Source organism: Erigeron canadensis, chromosome 2, assembly GCF_010389155.1.
Source record: "Erigeron canadensis isolate Cc75 chromosome 2, C_canadensis_v1, whole genome shotgun sequence".
Lineage (NCBI taxonomy): Eukaryota > Viridiplantae > Streptophyta > Magnoliopsida > Asterales > Asteraceae > Erigeron > Erigeron canadensis.
Window position 1 is genome coordinate 30,046,540 of NC_057762.1, and position 20,382 is coordinate 30,066,921.

At 33.5% G+C, this 20,382-nt stretch overlaps 3 protein-coding genes across 3 annotated transcripts; 1 reads left to right on the plus strand and 2 right to left on the minus strand.

The window, feature by feature from the left end:
* Positions 1-357: 357 nt before the first annotated feature.
* LOC122588060 (glutathione S-transferase T3-like) lies at positions 358-933 on the minus strand. The gene has a single exon (XM_043760206.1). It carries the CDS (start codon positions 931-933, stop codon positions 358-360), a length of 576 nt encoding a protein of 191 aa, XP_043616141.1.
* A 2,132-nt stretch (positions 934-3,065) lies between these two features.
* Positions 3,066-6,715, plus strand: LOC122586912 (oligopeptide transporter 6-like). The gene is made up of 6 exons (XM_043758937.1): positions 3,066-3,624; positions 4,079-4,176; positions 4,611-5,180; positions 5,262-5,520; positions 5,634-5,816; positions 5,913-6,715. The coding sequence occupies exons 1-6, from the start codon at positions 3,118-3,120 to the stop codon at positions 6,528-6,530; spliced, it is 2,235 nt and encodes a 744-aa protein (XP_043614872.1). The 5' UTR covers positions 3,066-3,117; the 3' UTR covers positions 6,531-6,715.
* A 136-nt stretch (positions 6,716-6,851) lies between these two features.
* LOC122586911 (U-box domain-containing protein 44-like) lies at positions 6,852-12,926 on the minus strand. Its single transcript, XM_043758936.1, has 5 exons — positions 12,823-12,926; positions 10,842-12,133; positions 9,869-10,172; positions 8,449-8,939; positions 6,852-7,926 (listed from the first exon to the last, which is right to left on the minus strand). The coding sequence occupies exons 2-5, from the start codon at positions 12,045-12,047 to the stop codon at positions 6,937-6,939; spliced, it is 2,991 nt and encodes a 996-aa protein (XP_043614871.1). The 5' UTR covers positions 12,048-12,133; positions 12,823-12,926; the 3' UTR covers positions 6,852-6,936.
* Positions 12,927-20,382: the final 7,456 nt, after the last annotated feature.

Sequence of the window (20,382 nt, forward strand, 5' to 3'; positions counted from 1 at the left end):
CATCTGCATCTTCTCCTCCCGAGCTCGTTTTTTATCCTCATTGTCGCATTTCAACTCCGTGACCATCTTCAAGAACTCCTCAGATGTAGTAGAGGCGGAAGGAGCAGCCTGCTTACCCTTAGCTTCACGGCAGGGTGGCACGGGTCTAGCATGATGTAATGGTGCATCATCCATGTCGTTCCCTCCCTCCTCTTCTTGCTCCAAGTGGTCCTCATTCAAGTCAATATGGACCGACGGCTCCCCTGATGAACGTACATGGACAGACCCTTCCGTTCTTGCCCTTTTGCTACCCGACTCCTCACAAATCCCCTCCAAAGTAAGAACCTCCGACCATTTCGGTCCTCTCCTCAAAACCTGTCACGCCTCTACATGCGGAAACCCGGACTTGTTATTGTATTTCCGCATATACAATGCCACGGCCGACTTAAACACATCCTCGTCACTTTGGCCACTCGGCATCTTACTTTTCTTCACATTGTAAATACCACAAAAACCCGACACCTTATGCTTCAAATCCTTCCATTTCGACCAACACATTTTTGGGGTACGTCCTGACTCACGGTTCAAGTGTGAGTCCAACTGAAACTTCACCTTCTTCCAAAACGAACCCGCCGTTTGGGCGTTTCTGACGTATGGATCCTCGGAAACGTTTAACCAAGCTTTTGCCAAACACGCCTCTTCATCCTTCCCCCAATTTCGACACTCTCTTTTACCTTTAACCGAGACTTGGGTCTCGGGTATTGCTTCCACCTCTTCCTCCTCCACCTCTTTTTCTTCTTCTTCTTCTTCATCTTGAACCTGTTGACTCGCGAAGTGTGATGATGAACCACCCGCGAAACCCGAAAACCCGGGTTGAGTTTCATTTGCAAAACCCGAAAACCCGGTATTCGGTTGGACACTTGACGGGACAGATTCGAAAAACAATGGATCCATACTATTCAAGAAATCTTCAAAACGTTGTGGCCTATACACATCTTCGGCCGTATTTTTTTTGCGAAGGAGGAGGTGGTATAATATCGCGATTGTTTGGCGGTGGCGCGTTTCTGCGTTTTTTGGGTAGATTTGAGTAACTGGGTTCTTTTGGTTTCTTCCCCCTATTCATTTTTGTGGGTTTAGATGGATGATTTGATTGGAAAAAAAAAATAAAGAAGAAAGAAAGGAGCAGGGCGTCGGCCAGAAAAAAAAAAAAAAGAGGAAAAGTGAAGAAGAAAAGAGAAAGAGAAGAGAAAGAGAGAATTTTTTTTTTTTTTTCAACTGTTCATGTGGGACCCATGGCTTTTTTTTTTCTTTTTTTTTTGTAACATTCAAATTTTTGGACACCCAAACCGGCACCACTGTGCCCGGTCTCCTCCCCACCCAACCGGTACCGGGGGGTCGAGGCGGTGTGCCACCCGGTACCGGTTCGGTGCCTACTCCACTCCGTCCAGCCTTAAGTAAAACAATATTATACTTTTTCCCCTGTATTAAAGAGAAATATATATTTTTTCAAAATTTAAAATATTTCTTTTACTTAACATTTATTTTGAACCGAAAAATACATAGATAATTTGTTGGGAGTTGTGATGGTGAAATATTAAATGTTAGAAATAGGAATCTGATCAGTGATCACTAGCCTACTTGGATTTTATTAGGAGATACTCGCTTCGAATGAGTTGATAACGTCTCCATTGACTATGTCCAACCTGTAGTTCCACTCAGTATCAATTTTTTGAGATATAATACCGATCCTTCATTCCTTCCCATATGTGTATGAAAAATAAACCATTTGATTTACATTGATTTACTATTCCTAATACCAGCATGATGTAGGATAAATATATATGGATTGTATCATAAGGAAATTCCAATATGTCTCATACATGATTCGTGCGTATGAAATAAATTGTGGTAGAACTAAATTAAACGATCGAAACTAAATTATAATAAACAGTAATGATAAATATAATATATGTTTAGTTAGGGTTTTGAATTTACCTTAAATTTTTGAACCACATCAATATAATAGTAGATGATGACAAATTGGTTTGTGATTTCAAAAATGCATGTTTACATATTTGCTATCATAAACTTGAATTGTACCAATTAGGTTCAAAGTAATAGTCACAAAAATCTTGTGACCACTATTTAAACCAATCAACAACGTGATATTATTCATTGCAATCTGCATCTTAAAATCTAAGTTTGGTTGAGAGTGTTAAAAAGAGTAATGATTCATAACTCATAATGATAAATTGATAATTTTAGATCTATTTGATGCATCAAAATGAAAGGGTTCTGGATCGTTACCACAAACTTAATAGTAGTAAAGCATTACCCTGAAAAATTATAAGACAAATTAAAATGTACCAATCATAATATTCTATTTCATTAACAATAATTCAATGATTAAGATTCAACTTAATATTTTCGAATTTACCTTGAATAATCCTCTCATCTCCTCTCCTTAATTTTACAAATGTGATAAATGAATCACAAACCCATATAACAAATAGCAAAATACAAAAATTTAGGTTTTGTTAAACAAAGAGTTGTGGTTATGATACATTAATAAAATAGTTATATGCTTATCATAAAACTTAGAAGATGAATTTTTGATATACAAATACAATTCTTTTATAAACATTAAACATTTTTCTTAAAATTTTTATCAATGCAGCACCTAATTCGTTTTATTACTTTGATATTTTCTTTCACATTACCTATTTTCAATCAAACATGCGCCCGTTACTCTCATCCACATGGCTTTATTTGACCAATCTATTTTCATTAATAACATCTTTTTCACTCAATAATCAAAACACGACAAAATACTGGATTCTTAAAATAATACAGTAAAAAAAGGACCTAAAAAGTCGTAGGTTGATAAATCACTAAATATCTCGTACTTGATTTCAATAAATAAATAAATTTATTATTATATTATATGATCCTTATCAATAGGCTATTAGTAGCTATCCAAGATACTAACACAAATAGTAACAGTTGTTACGATTCTTGATTCCACACTATCTTTGTTTCCTATAAAAACTACACTATTTTCTCATCCTCCTTAAACAACCCACAAAACAAAAAATATACTATATTTTTTATTCCTAGTTTTTTTTTTTTTCTTTCATCATGGCTGGCCAAGAGAAACCAAACGAACCACCAGCCAAGGAAAAAGAAAAAGAAGTCGAGCTGGACGAAACCGAAAACGACGTTTGCCCGATAAAAGAAGTCGAACTAACGGTACCAAAAACCGATGATCCAACAATGCCGGTACTCACATTTAGAATGTGGGTGTTGGGAATAACATCATGTGTCGTGTTATCATTTGTGAACCAGTTTTATTGGTACCGAACCGAGCCGTTGTCGATTGGTTCGATAGCTGCACAAGTGGCTACGGTCCCACTAGGTCACTTAATGGCTAGGACTATAACGGAACGTGTGTTTTTTAAGGATAAGTGGTGTGAGTTTACGTTGAATCCGGGTCCGTTTAATATTAAGGAACATGTTTTGATCACGATTTTCGCTAATTCGGGTGCTGGTGGTGCTTATGCTACTCATATTTTGAGTGCTGTTAAGCTTTTTTATAAGAAACAGTTGGCTTTTCTTCCTGCCTTTATTGTCATGCTCACCACTCAGGTATAATTTATAATTATACGAGTATATATTTGAATCATGATTATTTATGTATACCGATGTGAAAAAATATGCAAAATTTAGATACCCTTAAAGGGCTATATTAACTTATTTGTCTTTTGTTGTTATTGGGTTTATCATGTTATTTGTATGATGTTTTTGGTTTTTTTTCGTTCTTTTTATTGGGTCTATGTGGGTAATTAAAATACGTCATTGGGTTTTGTTGGTTACCCATGAAATCAATTATTATTTCAATCATAATTTGACTAAAAACCTAATGTTGGATAGTGAATCATCTACTACTTGTTTAGATATACTATATTAATTTTGACCATACAACTAGTATTTGTGCTGAATTTTTAAGGGTCAAGAATACTTTGACAGAAATTTTGTTGTTTGTTGTGAAAGTGAGTGTTACACTGTTACTAAATAATTTGAACTTGTAAATGGTGTATAGGTTTTGGGGTTTGGATGGGCTGGCATTTTCCGGCGGTTTCTGGTGGAGCCCGCTGAGATGTGGTGGCCGTCGAACTTGGTTCAGGTCTCCTTATTCAGGTATTTGTTATTGTTTGATGCCTAACTGTAAAATGAAGTGATTTGGACACCAAAAGTATTTACTGCTGGTATTGTACCATGTTGTGTTGACTTTTTTAAAATCTTGTGTTGACTTTATTGCTGTATACTGGTACAAAGTGATTTTCTTCTAGCGATTAGTGTCTGCAAATTAATTCAACTTTACTTCGTCTACGTATCCAACTCTCAAATATTGCTATTTCATGTACGAATGGTACTTCGGAAAAGTAAGACCGGATGCACACACTAGCAAATAGCAATCTATTCAATGTACTTTAAAGATACATATAGTCATATATACCTATAGAGAGTAATCCATACATCAAATTAGCTCATATTTTCTTCACGTATTTATATACATGTATGCTGAAGTTTTAAAAGATTTTGATAAAATAATTGTATGCTACTTGTTGCAGGTCGTTGCATGAGAAAGAAAAGAGACCGAAGGGTGGCACAACTAGAACCCAGTTCTTTGTCATTGTGTTAATATGCAGCTTTGCTTACTATATACTTCCAGGATATTTTTTACAAATATTAACTTCAATTTCTTGGGTATGTTGGATCAACAAAAAGTCAGTTCTTGTTAACCAACTCGGATCAGGACAAAATGGTTTTGGAATCGGTTCATTTGGGATGGATTGGTCAACTATCGCATCATACCTTGGCACTCCTTTAGCCAGCCCATGGTTTGCCACCGCAAATGTGGCTGTAGGATTCTGTTTGATGATGTTTGTAGTCTCACCGTTAGGTTATTGGTTCAATATTTATCGAGCCAAGAACTTCCCTTTCTACTCGAATGAACTCTTTCAGGCCGATGGTTCACATTACAATACATCTGCGATTATTAACTCCAATTTTCAGCTTGATAAAATGGCTTACGAAAAACAAGGCCCTTTATACATGAGTACCTTCTTTGCCATGACATACGGTCTTGGTTTTGCTACACTTTCTGCCACCATTGTTCATGTCCTCCTCTACAATGGACGGTATGTTCATTACTTACTATTCTTAAATAGAGTTTCTTCTCCTGTAACGTAAAATGACATTTTTTTTTTGGATATGATCAGGGATATACTGGATAAGATTAGAGGAGCACTTGGAAAGTCTAAAAAGGATGACGTACACACAAGGCTTATGCGGGCATATAAACCGGTGCCAATGTGGTGGTTTATTGTCATTCTTGTGCTGAACATTGCCTTGATTTTATTTGCTTGCCATCATTACGCCGATATTCTTCAGTTGCCATGGTGGGGTGTCTTGTTGGCTTGTGCAGTTGCCATAACCTTCACCCTACCAATTGGTATAATTGCCGCCACCACAAACCAGGTAAACAGAAGGTTTAAGTTTAAATTGTAGCATTTCTTGCCAGATATTTGAAGATTTTTTAGTATTCTGTTTTGGATTTCTTTTTGACATTTGTTAAATTTCTTTTTGAACAGCAACCAGGTTTGAACATTATCACAGAGTATATGATAGGATATCTGTATCCTGGACGCCCCGTTGCAAATATGTGCTTTAAAACTTATGGATATATCAGCATGGCTCAAGCTTTGACGTTCGTATCAGACTTCAAACTTGGACATTACATGAAGATCCCACCTAGAGCAATGTTCATGGCCCAAGTAAGTTTAAATATGTTAATCCATTTTAAGATGTGTGAACTATGAAAGGTTTACATAACGATACTGACTATGTTGTTTCTCCATCTTAACTTATAGGTTCTCGGAACAATCATATCAGTCATTATATATCAAATAACGGCATGGACGCTAATGGCGACCATCCCTAACCTTTGTGACAAACAATTGCTTCCAAAAGACAGCGAATGGACGTGTCCCATGGACCATGTGTTTTATGATGCTTCTGTCATATGGGGTCTTGTTGGTCCACAAAGAATCTTTGGTAACCTTGGGGTCTACTCTGACGTCAACTATTTCTTCTTGATTGGAGCCATTTTGCCTTTTCTGGGTTGGTTAGCTCACAAGTGTTTCCCAAAGCAGAATTGGATTCGACTAATACATTTTCCTGTCTTGTTGGGTGCCACTGCAATGATGCCACCTGCTACTGCTGTGAACTACACAAGTTGGATCTTTTTCGCGTTTCTTTCAGGTTATGTTGCTTTCAGGTTCTACCCAAAAGCGTGGTCACGTTACAATTATATTCTTTCGGGTGGTCTTGATGCTGGAACAGCTTTCATGAGCATTGCTTTGTTCCTGGGATTGCAATCTTCTGGGGTTGCGCTGAACTGGTGGGGGAATAATGGTGAAGGCTGCCCACTCGCTACTTGTCCAACTGCCACGGGTGTCGTTGTCCCTGATTGTCCTGTTTTTAGTTAGTTTAGTGACATTAGATCCATGTCTTTCTACTTGTTTAACAACTTTTTTTGTTATTTTTAGCGGTTGATTGGATATACTGTTTAGATGAAATGTATTGATGGACCTAAAATTCTAGCAATTAAGCTTATAAGTGTAATCATATATCTCAAGCTATGCAAATGAAATCTATCTATTTATTAGAGTCACATTTTTGTATTAAATACAATGAATAATAGATGAAATGTATTGATCGATGGACTTAAAATTCTAGCAATTAAGCTTATAAGTGTAATCATATATTTCAAGCTATGCATGAAATCTATCTATTTATCAGTGACTTTCTTCAAAGTAAGAGTCACATTTTTGTATTAAATACAATGAATAATTTTGAATTTACACATATTGAAAAGAAAGAAACAATGAGCTATCAGAAAAAAGATGATTGTTCATGAAGAACATTTAAATGAGCCAAAATCTTAGCAGCAACAGATTTCATACTGTTACTTCCTCTTTGTGTAATCTCAACTAACGGCATCTGTCCAGATGCTTTATACTTCTGTTTATATTCCGGCAACCTGAATATCCTCTCCAACGCCACCAAAGCTTTCTCCTGCAACCTTACACACGGTGAACTCAACAACTTCACCATTTTCATAATCACATCACCACCTTCCAACACCTTACTACCCTTCTGCAGTTGCTCCTCGTTGATTAAAGTTAAAAGTGCATCGAGAGAAGCTTCGCAGACTCCAAAATCTGGTTCATCAAGCAATCTTGCAAGCGGATTCATGGCATTAGCTTCAATAAGACAAAATGAGGACTCGATTGTACAGATCCCCGAGTGGACTGGACAACATGTATCAAATGATACAAAGCAACAACTAAAAAAACTTGATTTTAGTTCCACGGGCCTGCTTAAGCTATTGGAACTCTCTGAAAATTGCCCAAGTGAAATTGCTACATTCTGTTTGGTCAAAGCACTTCCCGTGTCCAGCAAGCGTATGATGATCTGGATAATCCCAGATTCTGCAACCTGTTTTTGTAATTCTTGATTTGTTGAAACAGTGAATCGACAGAGAGCACCAGAAGCACTTTCTATCATGGGCTCGGGTTTCTGAAAGTGATTAGAGAGGATGGAAATGATCACTTGAAGTGCTCCAGCATCAAGAATCCGTTGAGTCATCAGAGGGGTTCTTGGAAGGTTAGAGATGATTTCCATTGCAGCAACACCCTCTTCAACGTTATCGGAAGTTTTTATGATTCTAAGTAAAGTTTCAACACATTTAGACCCAACGTGTTCCACAAAAGTTTCATCATCCCTATCTTTTGTTAGTATGCAAAAGAGCTTCACAGCATTTAATCGAACAGTTTGATTTTCTTGTTCACATAACTGAACCAGTACTTGGACAGATGAAATCTGATGCAAGTAGAATTAAATAAGTAACAGCTGATGATTTAAGCTATAAGTGACAAAATGCATGGGCTGGGTATGAGGTCTAGTATAGGAAATATGATATGGGTTGGTCGGGTAAATTTTTTTGATAAAAGTAATTTATACTTTCTACAAAATACTTGAAGTGGCATATATGATTATACAACTATATAATTTAAGACCAAATGATATAGTCCTTTGAATAGGATGATTTATAAGGTCAAAACAGGTAATCTTTTTCATGGCGGTACAGATTATATTGAGCTGAACAGATCACATTTTCTACTATTTTTCAAACTTCTTACAGATGCTTTGCGTGTACAATATGAAAGAAACTTATGTTATTAATTTCGAAATCAAAACAAATTTTAATTAAATAAAAATATATCTTGGGCAACTTTTGACCTGTTTTGATTTTTTCTGTTTGACCCAGTAGATATAATCATATAAAAAATAGCCGGTTCATTTAGAGACTAATCTAAGCAAAGCGATGAAACTCAAACGCACCTTTCGTAACGTTTTCCTTATGTTTAAACCAAAATGAGATTGACAAATTGCAAGAAATGTTCGAAGAACATTCTGTTGAACATTTGGCCCACTTAATGAGATGACAGAAAATAACTTGAAAACATCTTCTTCAGATTCCAGAAAAGGAATATCACCGTGATCAGATTCAAGGAAAGTTAATGACAATGCCAGATTCATAATAGTGGCTACAACCTTTTCAATGAGGCTCGGGATGGACAAGCTCTCACGGAAGAGTATTCCAAACAAGATCTCTGGTGCATTAGTTTTGATCATTTTTAATCCATTTTCTGGCACATCTGAGAGTTTCTCGAGAGCTAAAATGGCTGCCTTTTTCATACCTATATCAATGTTACAGAGCATGGCTATAAGGGACTCTACCGCGCCACTCTCACAAACCATAAGCTTTCCATGATCAGTCATCTCAAGTTCTGATAACGTCTCAGCCATCACCCGTCGAACACTTTCAGACCCTGCACTGATTCATCTTTGATCATAAATTTTGAAGAAGGGTGGCTTAATGTGATGACGTAAGTCCAAAACAATTAAGATTGTGCATTAGAGGTGAATACAACACTGCAGCTTGTGTAGGGTCAAAATGGGTTGGGTCGAGTCTGGCCACCTGATTTTAAAGTTTTGCGATTTATTTAATGATACAAAAACTATAATCTTAAAATAATATAGAACTTATTTGAAATAACCAATTTAGAATGTTGAGACCATTAAAGAAGCTTTTTGGGCAGGATTTTACCTCCTCAACCCTGTTCATTTTGAGCCAACTTTTTTAATTTGGCCCATTACCCATTTGACATGCTAGAAGTTCAAAGATAATCTAAATAAACCATCTTTCAAGTGCATGGGTTGAAACTGACACCTTTACCTGAGTTGATTAATTGTTTGTTATTCTAAGATATACGATGGGTGACGTCGTGACGAGACACACCAGACTCAAAACAGCAAGCTAGCCTAAGAATCAAGAACCTCCAGATTATTTGTAAACGATCTTAAATTTTCTGTTTTTTTGGCTAACCTAAGTATCTGACCTGCTTTGTAAGCCAACTAATCCTAAAGCGACCCTCCACTTTGCAGGTAGCCGAGAGTCGCCGCGGTGAACCTCTATGGCCACAAAAGGGTATATTTCTTCGGCTCCTAGGATTCGAATATCTGACCCGTTTAACCCATTCATAAGGTAAATTTCATCTCAATACAAGAATAGATGCAAGCATAACCTTTTGAGGTTAAACTAACTGAATCCAGATTTATAACTTATATCAGTATAAATCTTTTGAACTAGGTGAAAAATTGATGAGTTTTAAACACTTATCACACACTCTGCACTTAACCTTCAAAGTAAAGCCAACCTTCTTAAATGTCTTTATTTGATGATTGACGGATATTTTACCTGAAGAAAGAAGGTGAAGTAAAGGTCCAAAATAGTTAGCCTTGGCCATCTGTACAATATTCTGCTCAAGAAAGGAAAGTTTTTCCAGAAGTTGTTTGGCATCATTGGCAGCTTGAGGATCATCACTACCCGTTATGGTCACAAGAAGAAGTATACAACCTTGACTACTCCCAATAACGTTTCTTGCTAAATCATTTTCTGATAATTCAATAAGCAATTGCAATGCCAATTTACTTTCTTCAATCTTTCGTGCAAGGGAACACACGATTAATTTAATGGCATCTTCCGTTTCTGCAATGCTTTCCTACAAGATACAAATTGTATATGATGAAATCATGAATCTTTAGGTAGTAGTTGAATGTGTGTTTAGAATGATTATGGTTGTTATTTTTAGTTTATTCTATGTCAAAATAATCAGATTGGAGACAGTAAGAATAATTGAGATAGATGCTAGAGTGCCTAGCTATCCCTAGTTTTAAAAAATCAAAATTTTATGATTCAAGTCTTAATACTAACTTAGAAAAAACATATCCAAACACCCAATTGATATGCAATATGCACTTGATACATCTTCAACCGTAGTGTTACCTTGTAGATTATGATCTTATGTCTCTTTAGCAAGTTCTTAGATGCAATAATATAATAGGTGGGACTTATAATCCATTAACTTATTAATGGGTTGATTTCGGTTGTGTTTTATCTATACTGCGTCAACCGTGTCAGTCAGGTAAAACGTCGCCCAACGTTGATTTTTAATGCATATCACCTCCTAAATTGTTTTATTCAAAGAAAAAATGATTATTAAAATAATGATGTTTTCATAAACATAATTTAAAACTTTTCAAAATGGTCAAAAACCTGTTTAGAGGTTGACCCATCTCATCCCATTTTACCCTTGCTAAAATGAACCCATGTTGACCCGTTACCCCACCTGCCCATCTTGCCACCTATAATAGATCTATTAAGTGCATACCTTCCTGTCATCGTGGTCTGTTGCAAGTATGCGGAGAATGATGAGAACATGTGATCTGATTTTGAAATTCTTGGTAGAAAGAAGAGAAACAAGAACAGGCAAGTATCCCTCTATCATCACCCATTCTTGATGAAGGTCTCTTTCTAAGCATAAATCTTGCAATTTGCCCAATGAGACAATTACTTCTTCCTCTTCATTAGAAAGAATACTGGACTTCATAGAACCAATGAAAATCATGGTGTTTCTGTCTCTCCATTCTTCTATCGATTGACGAAGTGTCTTATTAGTCCTTAAAGAGGATGGCTTTAATGGAGTTTTGGTTATTGGACATAAACTGTTTTCTCCAGCTAACCATCTCTCTATTGCAGACCTCTCAAAACTATGCCCTGATGGCGTTTCCACTGGATCTTCCATCACATCTCCAGTTATCGGGCAGTAAAATGATTGAAGAGGTTCTAATGGTTGTCTTCCTAATGAATTCCGTTTACTAAAGTACTTTGTTTCTCGCTCTTCTGTTGTTGCTATGATATCAGCTTTTCCTAATAATCCAACAATCTGTTCAATCTGTACAGCTTCTGCAACATCTTCTGTATGCTCAATATTTTCCATCTCATGTTTGAACTCTTCATACTCTTTTCTCAAGACTGACTGCTCGGTCGATATCCCAATAGCATCTGCAATCAAAATAAGCAAGCTATTTGAATACGATCTATCAACCTTTCGTTCTCTGATTCCTGACTCGATTTTCTCTTTAATTTCCACTTCTTTGGATGTTTCTAGATACTTTGCATCCAACATTATGTTTGACAGCTTCATAGCTTCTTGACTGATCCCATTGAAGGAAACTAAAGGAGCAAGAACGTCTAGATCACCACCGATCTCTCTCGTGTGGTTTTCCAAGCTTGTTATGATTTTTTTGGAATTGAGCAAAAGATATATTTTGTTCCTGTTGCAGCACTCTAGAGAAAGTGTTTTAACTTCTGAAACATGTCTAGAAAGGGCGTCAATGGCGGTTTTTAAGCTCCCAGATTCATTGATATCAACTTTTGTCAGTTCTTGTAAAATGAAATTTGTTTTCTCCAAGTATGACGAAAGTTTCTTAAAATTTTCTTTTTGAATGTGCATGGATTTGGTGGCTTGAATGGTCTCGAGTGTTGTCAAAATTGCCCCGGAGAGAGTGTCTGCAGCCGTTACATTAGAACCCATGATCTAGAAATGTTAACCAGAACTGCAAAAACTGCCTTTTGGGATCTTAATCAAGTAGCTGCAGATTGAGACCACAAGTCCATAACCTGCATCAATGTTTAAACATTTATATTATGAAAAACACATAATTTTTCCCACCCTATGTGTGTGTGTGTTTGTATCAACGCGAAACACACTCCACGCTTTTCTCTCCCTCTCTACGGTTACTAATTAACATGGCAACATCACCACAATCATCCAACACAGTCCACCTGCCGCTATCACTACATTCCTTCATAACTGTCACAACTACAAACTCCAATTTTTGTTGCCTCATAAGGCTATAAAAGGCTAGTTTATTCAATTATTCTAAAATAAAAGTATATATATAAGCAGTTTTTAGCCAACAGAACAATCCACAATGCTAGAAGCACGAATCTTGCATTTGCGTGCCTTAAATTCAAGATTCGTGTTTCTAGCATCACAGATCATTTCCACTAATCCAAACGATAAGCAGAGAAATAGTCAAGCACTTAAACAAACAATTTCAAACACTTATCTCAAGTTACTAATCACACAACACAAAACCATGATCCTTGATGATAAGAAATTTTTTAGTATTTAACTCAACAGCCACACAACACATATCTCAAAATACTATCCACACATCATTATAACACACAAACACATATATGTACATGTTTAAAAAAAGACAATATCAAATATATTGTAATGTAATGTAATGTAATCATACTATATTACTTGAACTCAACATATACAAGTTGTTAAGTTTTACCTGATTAAGCTTTGATCAATATGTCTTATTTCTTGATCACAATTCACAAATGATGATAGAAATAGAAATTATAATAATAATGTAATTAGTAAACCAAGTGGGGTTTGAATTCAATTCATGTAACGACTTCAAAGTCTTGAAATATTATTAAATGGCTACAATATAAATTCCATTATTTGACGCGTTTTCTACTTCTAGCAAGATTTTTCCCACTTTTTTTGGAGTTGTATAGTTGACTTGTTAAACTAAATTATAAGAGATTAAATTGTTGTGTTTTCCGATAGTTACGTTTGTTAAGAAATATATAATTTCTCGAAATATTTTTATATATTATGCAAAGCGAAATATTCATTTGAAAACTAAATTTTTTGTGAAAATTAGAAAACTGACCAAAACACACTGTGATCTGAATTTAACACAATGTGTTTTTATTGTGTAACCTAAAATACGTTGTGTTAAGTTTTAAATCACGGTGTGTTTTTGATAGCGTTGTAAATCGAAAAATTGTTCAAACACACTGTGATATGAACTTAACACATTGTGTTTTCGAAAAACATATTAAAAATACATTGTGTTAAATTCAGATCACAGTGTGTTTTGACAGTTTTCTAGTTTTTACGAAAATTTTAGTTTTCAAATGATCAAAACTCATTATGCAAAATATATACTTTCTTGCATTTCAAAAAATAAAATTGTTATTGCTATAAAGTATAAACAACGTATACAATTATTGTCTGATACATACAATTATTATACTATTACGAATGACAAAATCATTACGACTACGATTAAAACTTTTGTGCATTTCATTTAAATTCTTTAAAGAAAAAACAAACTTTCGGTAGTTGTGGATCAGTGGGCAACTAGAGTAGAATTATTTGGACTGGGCTTTTAATTTTGTTGAAATATAAAGTATTAATTGGGCTCAACGGATGGGGCTCTTGGCCCTGCTACCAGCCTACCCTGCCGCACAGTGTATAAGTGTATTCCCAAATCCCAACATCCATATTCGAATTCAAATATAACTTTGTTAATGGTCTTTAACAAAAACCCTTTAGGGCATTGTCAAGATTCAAATCCGGCATCAAAGTTGAAGATGTTAGCCATTTATCCGCTTTGTTTTAGCGAGGATTATTATTTCCCATAAGTCGTGCTAGGTTAGTTACCGAAGGTTATGAAAATTAACATGTGTGGATCTTAACCTAAAATACAATACAATGCTCCAACTGAAAAGAAAAAAACAAGCCCATACTACTTAGCTAGTGGACCAGGTAGAGAATGTGATTGATCATGATATAGAAAATAAATAAAATAAATGATAACAAAAGGCAAATAACATTAAAACTTTGAAAAAAATACAGAAAACAAACTATCCATGTGATAGCAATAAGCCAATAACATTATTTTACTAGAGTTATAATTGTATTTTTTACCCAAAAAAAAATGCAAAAATTAAATAATATAAAATCATAAAAAAATAATAGAAAAAGTTGATTCAGCAACCAGCTCAGTTCAATGATTCACATTTCCCTTTTGTCAATTGAGCTGCCTTACTCACTATTCCCTTTATATACAACAAAACGTTTTGTTAGTTGATTCCTTTGAAATTGATGATACGTGTTTTTGATACAATAATGAGTTATCTAAATATAAAAGAATGAATAATATTGTTTTATTATAAATAAAAAATTGTTCTACACGCTGATATTGTTTCACAGAGTTTTATCTAGTTATATCTTTTTATATAATTGAGATAAACCTTCACAAAAATAAATAGACATTATTAGGGAATAGGGAGCTCCTGGAGTTGGAACACCGCTTCCTTGTTGGGGAAGACAGTGGATGGAAATACCCACTTATTGAACTACACATAATTCTCGCTTCTCTCCGTCTATTTATATCTATTTTTTATATATAAAAAAAAAAGGAAAAAGGTGGGGGTGTGATGAGTGGTTTTTACTTTTTAGTTACGTTCCTTGTAACTAGAGTAAGTGGAGGGGGACTCGGGGAGGATGAAAAATTCATTAAGAGAGGAGTGATGACTGAAGAGTGAGGTAGAAATGATCCTTTTCCATCCTGGTTCACATCTATAAATACATACTACCAACGACATAATAACAAAAATTAAAAGATATACTAGTTTGGAGAAAGAAAAAAAAAAAATTCAAATTTCATGATATAAAAAGGATAGAGCATGATTGTAATCGTGAGTCAAGTCGTAAACCAAAGTATCATAAAACGTGATAAGAAATTTTGCAATTATGCCTTATAATTGTAAAATAATCACATTTGTGCACATTAATCAGACTTCTTTGCATCAATCAATCTTCTCTATATAAAAATAAACTTCTTATGTTTCAAAGAAAAACACAAGAGTGATATTGGTTCGGCTCATCCATAATCTATACCATAATTTATATGCAAATTGAAATTGATGAGCCGAACCAATACCACGCCATGTCTATTTCCTTGTGATCACGGGCTTCATTGGCACAAGAAATGGCATTTGATGATTTCTGTGAATTGGTCCTCACTCCTTTTTATAGACGTTATCATAGGGTTAATTTAAGCATGTAATTGATATGTTAACGACTAATAAAGAAAGGAAAGATACTAAAACTATATAAGATTTCTATTATTGTACTATGGTCAAAAAATAAAATTAGTAAGAATTAAACAATTGATATTTGTGCTTGAAGATCGGCGAATCCACTATATGAATAATCACGTACAAGTTTTTTAATTGTCTTTATATCTCTTCACAATCTATGATAGATTCTTGACACTTTTTTTTTTTTGAATGGCCATAGATTACTGACTTAATAAGTATTTAACCTTATTATCGGGTTTTTTTTTTCTTATAGAGAAAGAGAATGGTTGGTTACTATTTTTCTTTTTAACGTCCAATTTTCGGACATGAAAATGTATTTATTTTGTATTTTTCTTGAGTTCGTGTGGTTTTAAATCTTTAATGTTTCTTTTTTACTTGATTGTGCTTGTAATATTTTTTAATTGACTTCGCTTGTTAGACTATGTTTATATCACATGCAGTTATAAGTATAATTGAAATTTTGTTTACATATAAAACACTTTTTTTTTGAACGGACATATAAAACACTTTGTATTATGTTTAGTCCTTTATTATGTAAAACATAAAAAACTATGAGTGGGGTATGAAAGAAGTGAGGTGTAGACACTTTTGTCTCTCAGAGGTAGAGAGACTGTTTTCATAAAGATGGAAGCGCGCAACATACTCGTCTGCATAAAACCAATCGTGTGGGCTGACATCAAAAATTACGAATGACATGTGCAAGAACTCCCCTTAACTCCCCTCCCAGCAAGTCATAGAAGCATATAGGGTTGGTATCAACCGATGGCGGATCTAGGAATTCGTCACTGGGTATGCATTTTTCGCAAAAAAAAAAAATTGATTTTTGTATGTATAGATTTTCGACTTGGGTATCTCCGTTGAGTTTTTAGTAAGGTTTAACATGAACCGATTTAACACCAAATGAGAAAAAACTCAACCGACTCAGGTATCTCCGTTGAGTTTTTGTACATGTTCATGGGTCCAAATGTCTTTCAAGATGGGTAATCTATGAGTCCATTTCAATCTCTCTCCAATTCGATGTTGGTATTTCCATAAAAGAATGAAAGCATAAAACAATATTAGAAGTGTAAAGTAAAGGGTTTTGATCATTTGAAAACTAAATTTTTCGTGAAAACTAGAAAACTGTCAAAAAACATTGTGTTCTGAATTTAACACAATGTGTTTTTAATATGTTTTTCGAAAACAGATTGTGTTAAGTTCATATCACAGTGTGTTTGAACTATTTTCTGATTTACAACGCTATCAAAACCCACCGTGATTTAAAACTTAACACAACATATTTTAGATTATACAATAAAAACACATTGTGTTTTATAAAAACACAATTAAAACGCATTGTGTTAAATTCAGATCACAATGTGTTTTGACAGTTTTCTAATTTTCACAAAAATTTTAATTTTCAAATGAACATTTCACGCAAAGTAAAACTTAAAACAATAATATTGGATAAAACTGTTTTCTAGTTATGGGTATGCACTCTTAGTGAATTTAATTGAGGTAACTCAAAAGTAAATGTTTTTACCACTATGAAGATAAACCTAAGGGTATCAACCATTCAACATATATCTGCCCTGGTATCAACCATACATACATACATATAAGTTTTTGATGAGCCCAAATATAATAGTGTTAGTCAACCTATGTAACAAAGTAACCTAAGCCACCTAGGTATTGAGAACACTGACCCAAAGCCCTAAAATGTGCAATAATTCGTATGGGCATATATATACTTTTATATTGGTTACATATATTAGTGTCGGATTTATTATGTTAGCATATATGAAAGGTTGGGTTACTTTACGATTCCTCTTCAATTAAAAGTTTTCCAAGTGTTCTACCGAAAACGCATAGTTCACCAATTGTTGCAACTTAATTTTCAAATCTAAAAGGCTTAAAGTCTTATCTTAGTGTATTATATACACAAACTCAGGGGCGGTATTAAAGGGGGGGCAAGGGGGTCCAATGCCCCCCTCCAAATTTAAATTTTATCATGTATTTTTAATTTTTTTCCATCAATTTTTATAAATTTTCTATAGGTTTTTAACATTTTGTCCTCTTTTAAATTTATTTTTTATAAGTTTTCTAAGTTTGTCCCCTTTAGAATTTTTTCCTGGTACCGCCTCTGCACAAACTGACGGTCAAAAAAGTTTGCATGGTGTAATAAAAAAAATATTTTATTTGTACATATTTCTAGTATCAAAAGAAAATCAACTTGGAGAATTAAACATTTAACTAATTGATCGATTAAAAAAATAAATAAAAAATTAAGTAATTATGAAGTTTAAGATGTGTCACTTCAAAATTTCATTTTTTTTTATTTTATTATTATTATTATTTTTTCTTTTGCAAAAAAAGTTTATTTTACTTATTACACAAGTTTTGACCATTTATTCTTTGGGAAAATGCTTGCTTCAGTCAACTGCAGCTTCCATGGCTGCAATTGCACTCACATACCATTTAAGTGATTGATCTATTACAAAAATGTTTTCCTGATTTTCATGGTAAAAATATCCCATTGCATGTACAGCCCGCTGCATCTAAGCTATCCCCTTATTCTTTACACCAGAGACGGCGCCACAATGAGGGCAGTTGCCCCTACTCCAATTTTGATATAATGTAATTTATTTTTCAATTTAAATGGTATATTTGTAATTTTTTTCCAATTTAAACGATATATTTGTAATTTGTATTTATAGAAAATACATACAAATATTACCTTCGTTGTCATAAGCTTATTCTTTAAAAGTCATTAGTATTATTTCAAAACATTAGTTTTGAGATGGATCTCCCCATTAAGAGACTAAAAAGCTTGAGTAACCGGAAAAAGAAAAAAAAGTTAAAGATAAATATTTTCTTTATATAGTTAAGTGTGTAAATGTGTAGTGCATCATTGCATTGATATACATTAATAATGTAAAATGTTATTTGTTTTCAAATCATTATTATATATGTGTCAAAAATATGTAAAAATAATAATTATAATAGTCATGTAGTAAAAATTTATGCAAGCTACTCTTACAAAAATATTTTTATTTTGGATTTCTTGCGTTAATGTTTGTGAGATTAGCTGGTAATATCATTTGAAACATTTATTAGTCAACTCGGGTTATGATTAAGTACGTTTTCATCTAATAAGATGTTGTCTATCACGTGTTGTCTTTATTTATTAAAAAAAGAAGAAAAAAAATCTGGTATTAAAAATATAGGATTTACACAATTACACCCGGTGTTGTGAAACAAAAATCTTTTAGGGACTATTTTCTATTCTCGAGCTAGGACCCAAAATTCTTTTAAGGACTCATTTTTTTTAACATTCTCATATATGACTTTTATAAGTATGAAAAAATAAAAAATTAATTTGCTCCCTCATGAAAAAATATCTAACTTCATCCCTGCTTTACACTAACATCTTTTCCTGCTATATTAGCATTAAATTCTCATCATCAACACCGATTCTTTTTCTACTTATCCTTTCGCTTTACAATACCCCAAAAAACACTAGATCAAAATAAAACAAACAATTAAAAAAAAAAAAGAAAAAAGAAAAAACTAGACCATCCCCCCGAGAGTTAGAGAACTTAGAGTACGTACATCATAATATAACTAATTCATTTAGCTCACAGATCAACTCCCACTCACTTTATCTACCTAAATATATTTTCTACAGTATTGCACATTTTGATACTTTATTGCTATTATTTAACTTGAAAAAGTGACTAGCTAGTTCTGTCCCTATAAATTGCTCTACGAAAGGTATTGATTCCTTTGTAGTCAAATTTGTCATTTTTATGGTGTTATGTAAAGTATGGTAAAATGATTAAGTTAACTCTGAAGAAGATTGTACACCCATAATGACACAAAAAGCCTCAATGTGATTTTTCGCTATTTCCTTCTCATTTTATGAACCTGCCAAGAGAGGCAACAAATGATTATTAACACAAAACGTCCTATTTATTTGAAGTTATTGTTTCTTCGACATATTACATAAAATTTGTATTTTTTTCAAACATTCAATCGGAATAAATATCAGGGAAACCTCACTGTATAATGGTGAAGTCTTGCACGTAATCCAAAATAACGATATATTGACCATTACGTATCATGGGGTTCAAACTCAAGACCTTAGGTAAAATAAGCGATGTCTTTGATCAGCCGGGTAAAATGTATATATATGTAAAGATTATGCCATTACGTATAATTAATAATTCGCATGTATGATAAAGATCATAAAAGATAAAACTGAAACTCATAATTGAAAGAAAAAAAGAAAAAAAATCAATGACAAGTTTTGTAATCAACTACTCAGATAGAGTAAATACAAACAATCGAAACCCACATAATCCAATCCACTAACATTCCTAATATATAAACACAAACATATTGGCTTGGTGTTTATACACTGCAACAAATATGTCATTTTATTACATTTGTTTTTTCATATTTTTAAAAAGTGTAAAAAAATTTGTTAATTTAATCATATTTAAAAATGTGTAGAAATAATTTACATTTTAAAGTGTGAAGAAATTTAAAAAATTACAATATTTACACATTTATACATGTGGAAAAGAAAAGTTCACACTTTCAAGTGTGTAAAAATATATCAATTGTTCAGTGTGAAAGTTAACTTGTAACACTTATTTTCTTCACACATGGAGGGTGTGAAGAAATCATGTGTTACAAATTGACTTTCACACTTTTAAGTGTGAAAATATTTAACAATTGTTTACACTTTTAAGTGTTAACATTTTGTTTACACATTTATAAGTGTAAAAAAATTATAACTTTTGAAATTTATTCACAATTATAAATATATGTAAATTTTTTCTACACATTTTTATATGTGGTTAAATTCATAAATTTTTTCACATTTTTTATAACTTGAGAAATAAATTTTCTTTTTTAGTGTTAATTGCAAGTGTCTTTGAAAGATGACATGTAATTGCGGATTT

What these genes read in the sequence shown, in the direction of transcription:
- LOC122588060 (XM_043760206.1), bottom strand. Translation starts at nt 933, where the DNA reads ATGGATCCATTGTTTTTCGAATCTGTCCCGTCAAGTGTCCAACCGAAT.
- LOC122586912 (XM_043758937.1), top strand. Translation starts at nt 3,118, where the DNA reads ATGGCTGGCCAAGAGAAACCAAACGAACCACCAGCCAAGGAAAAAGAA. An exon ending in GTTCAGGTCTCCTTATTCAG is followed by an intron (nt 4,177 to 4,610) that starts GTATTTGTTATT and finishes TACTTGTTGCAG; the next exon opens with GTCGTTGCATGAGAAAGAAA. An exon ending in TTGCCGCCACCACAAACCAG is followed by an intron (nt 5,521 to 5,633) that starts GTAAACAGAAGG and finishes CTTTTTGAACAG; the next exon opens with CAACCAGGTTTGAACATTAT.
- LOC122586911 (XM_043758936.1), bottom strand. Translation starts at nt 12,047, where the DNA reads ATGGGTTCTAATGTAACGGCTGCAGACACTCTCTCCGGGGCAATTTTG. An exon ending in CAGACCACGATGACAGGAAG is followed by an intron (nt 10,173 to 10,841) that starts GTATGCACTTAA and finishes TGTATCTTGTAG; the next exon opens with GAAAGCATTGCAGAAACGGA. An exon ending in ACTTCACCTTCTTTCTTCAG is followed by an intron (nt 8,940 to 9,868) that starts GTAAAATATCCG and finishes GAATCAGTGCAG; the next exon opens with GGTCTGAAAGTGTTCGACGG.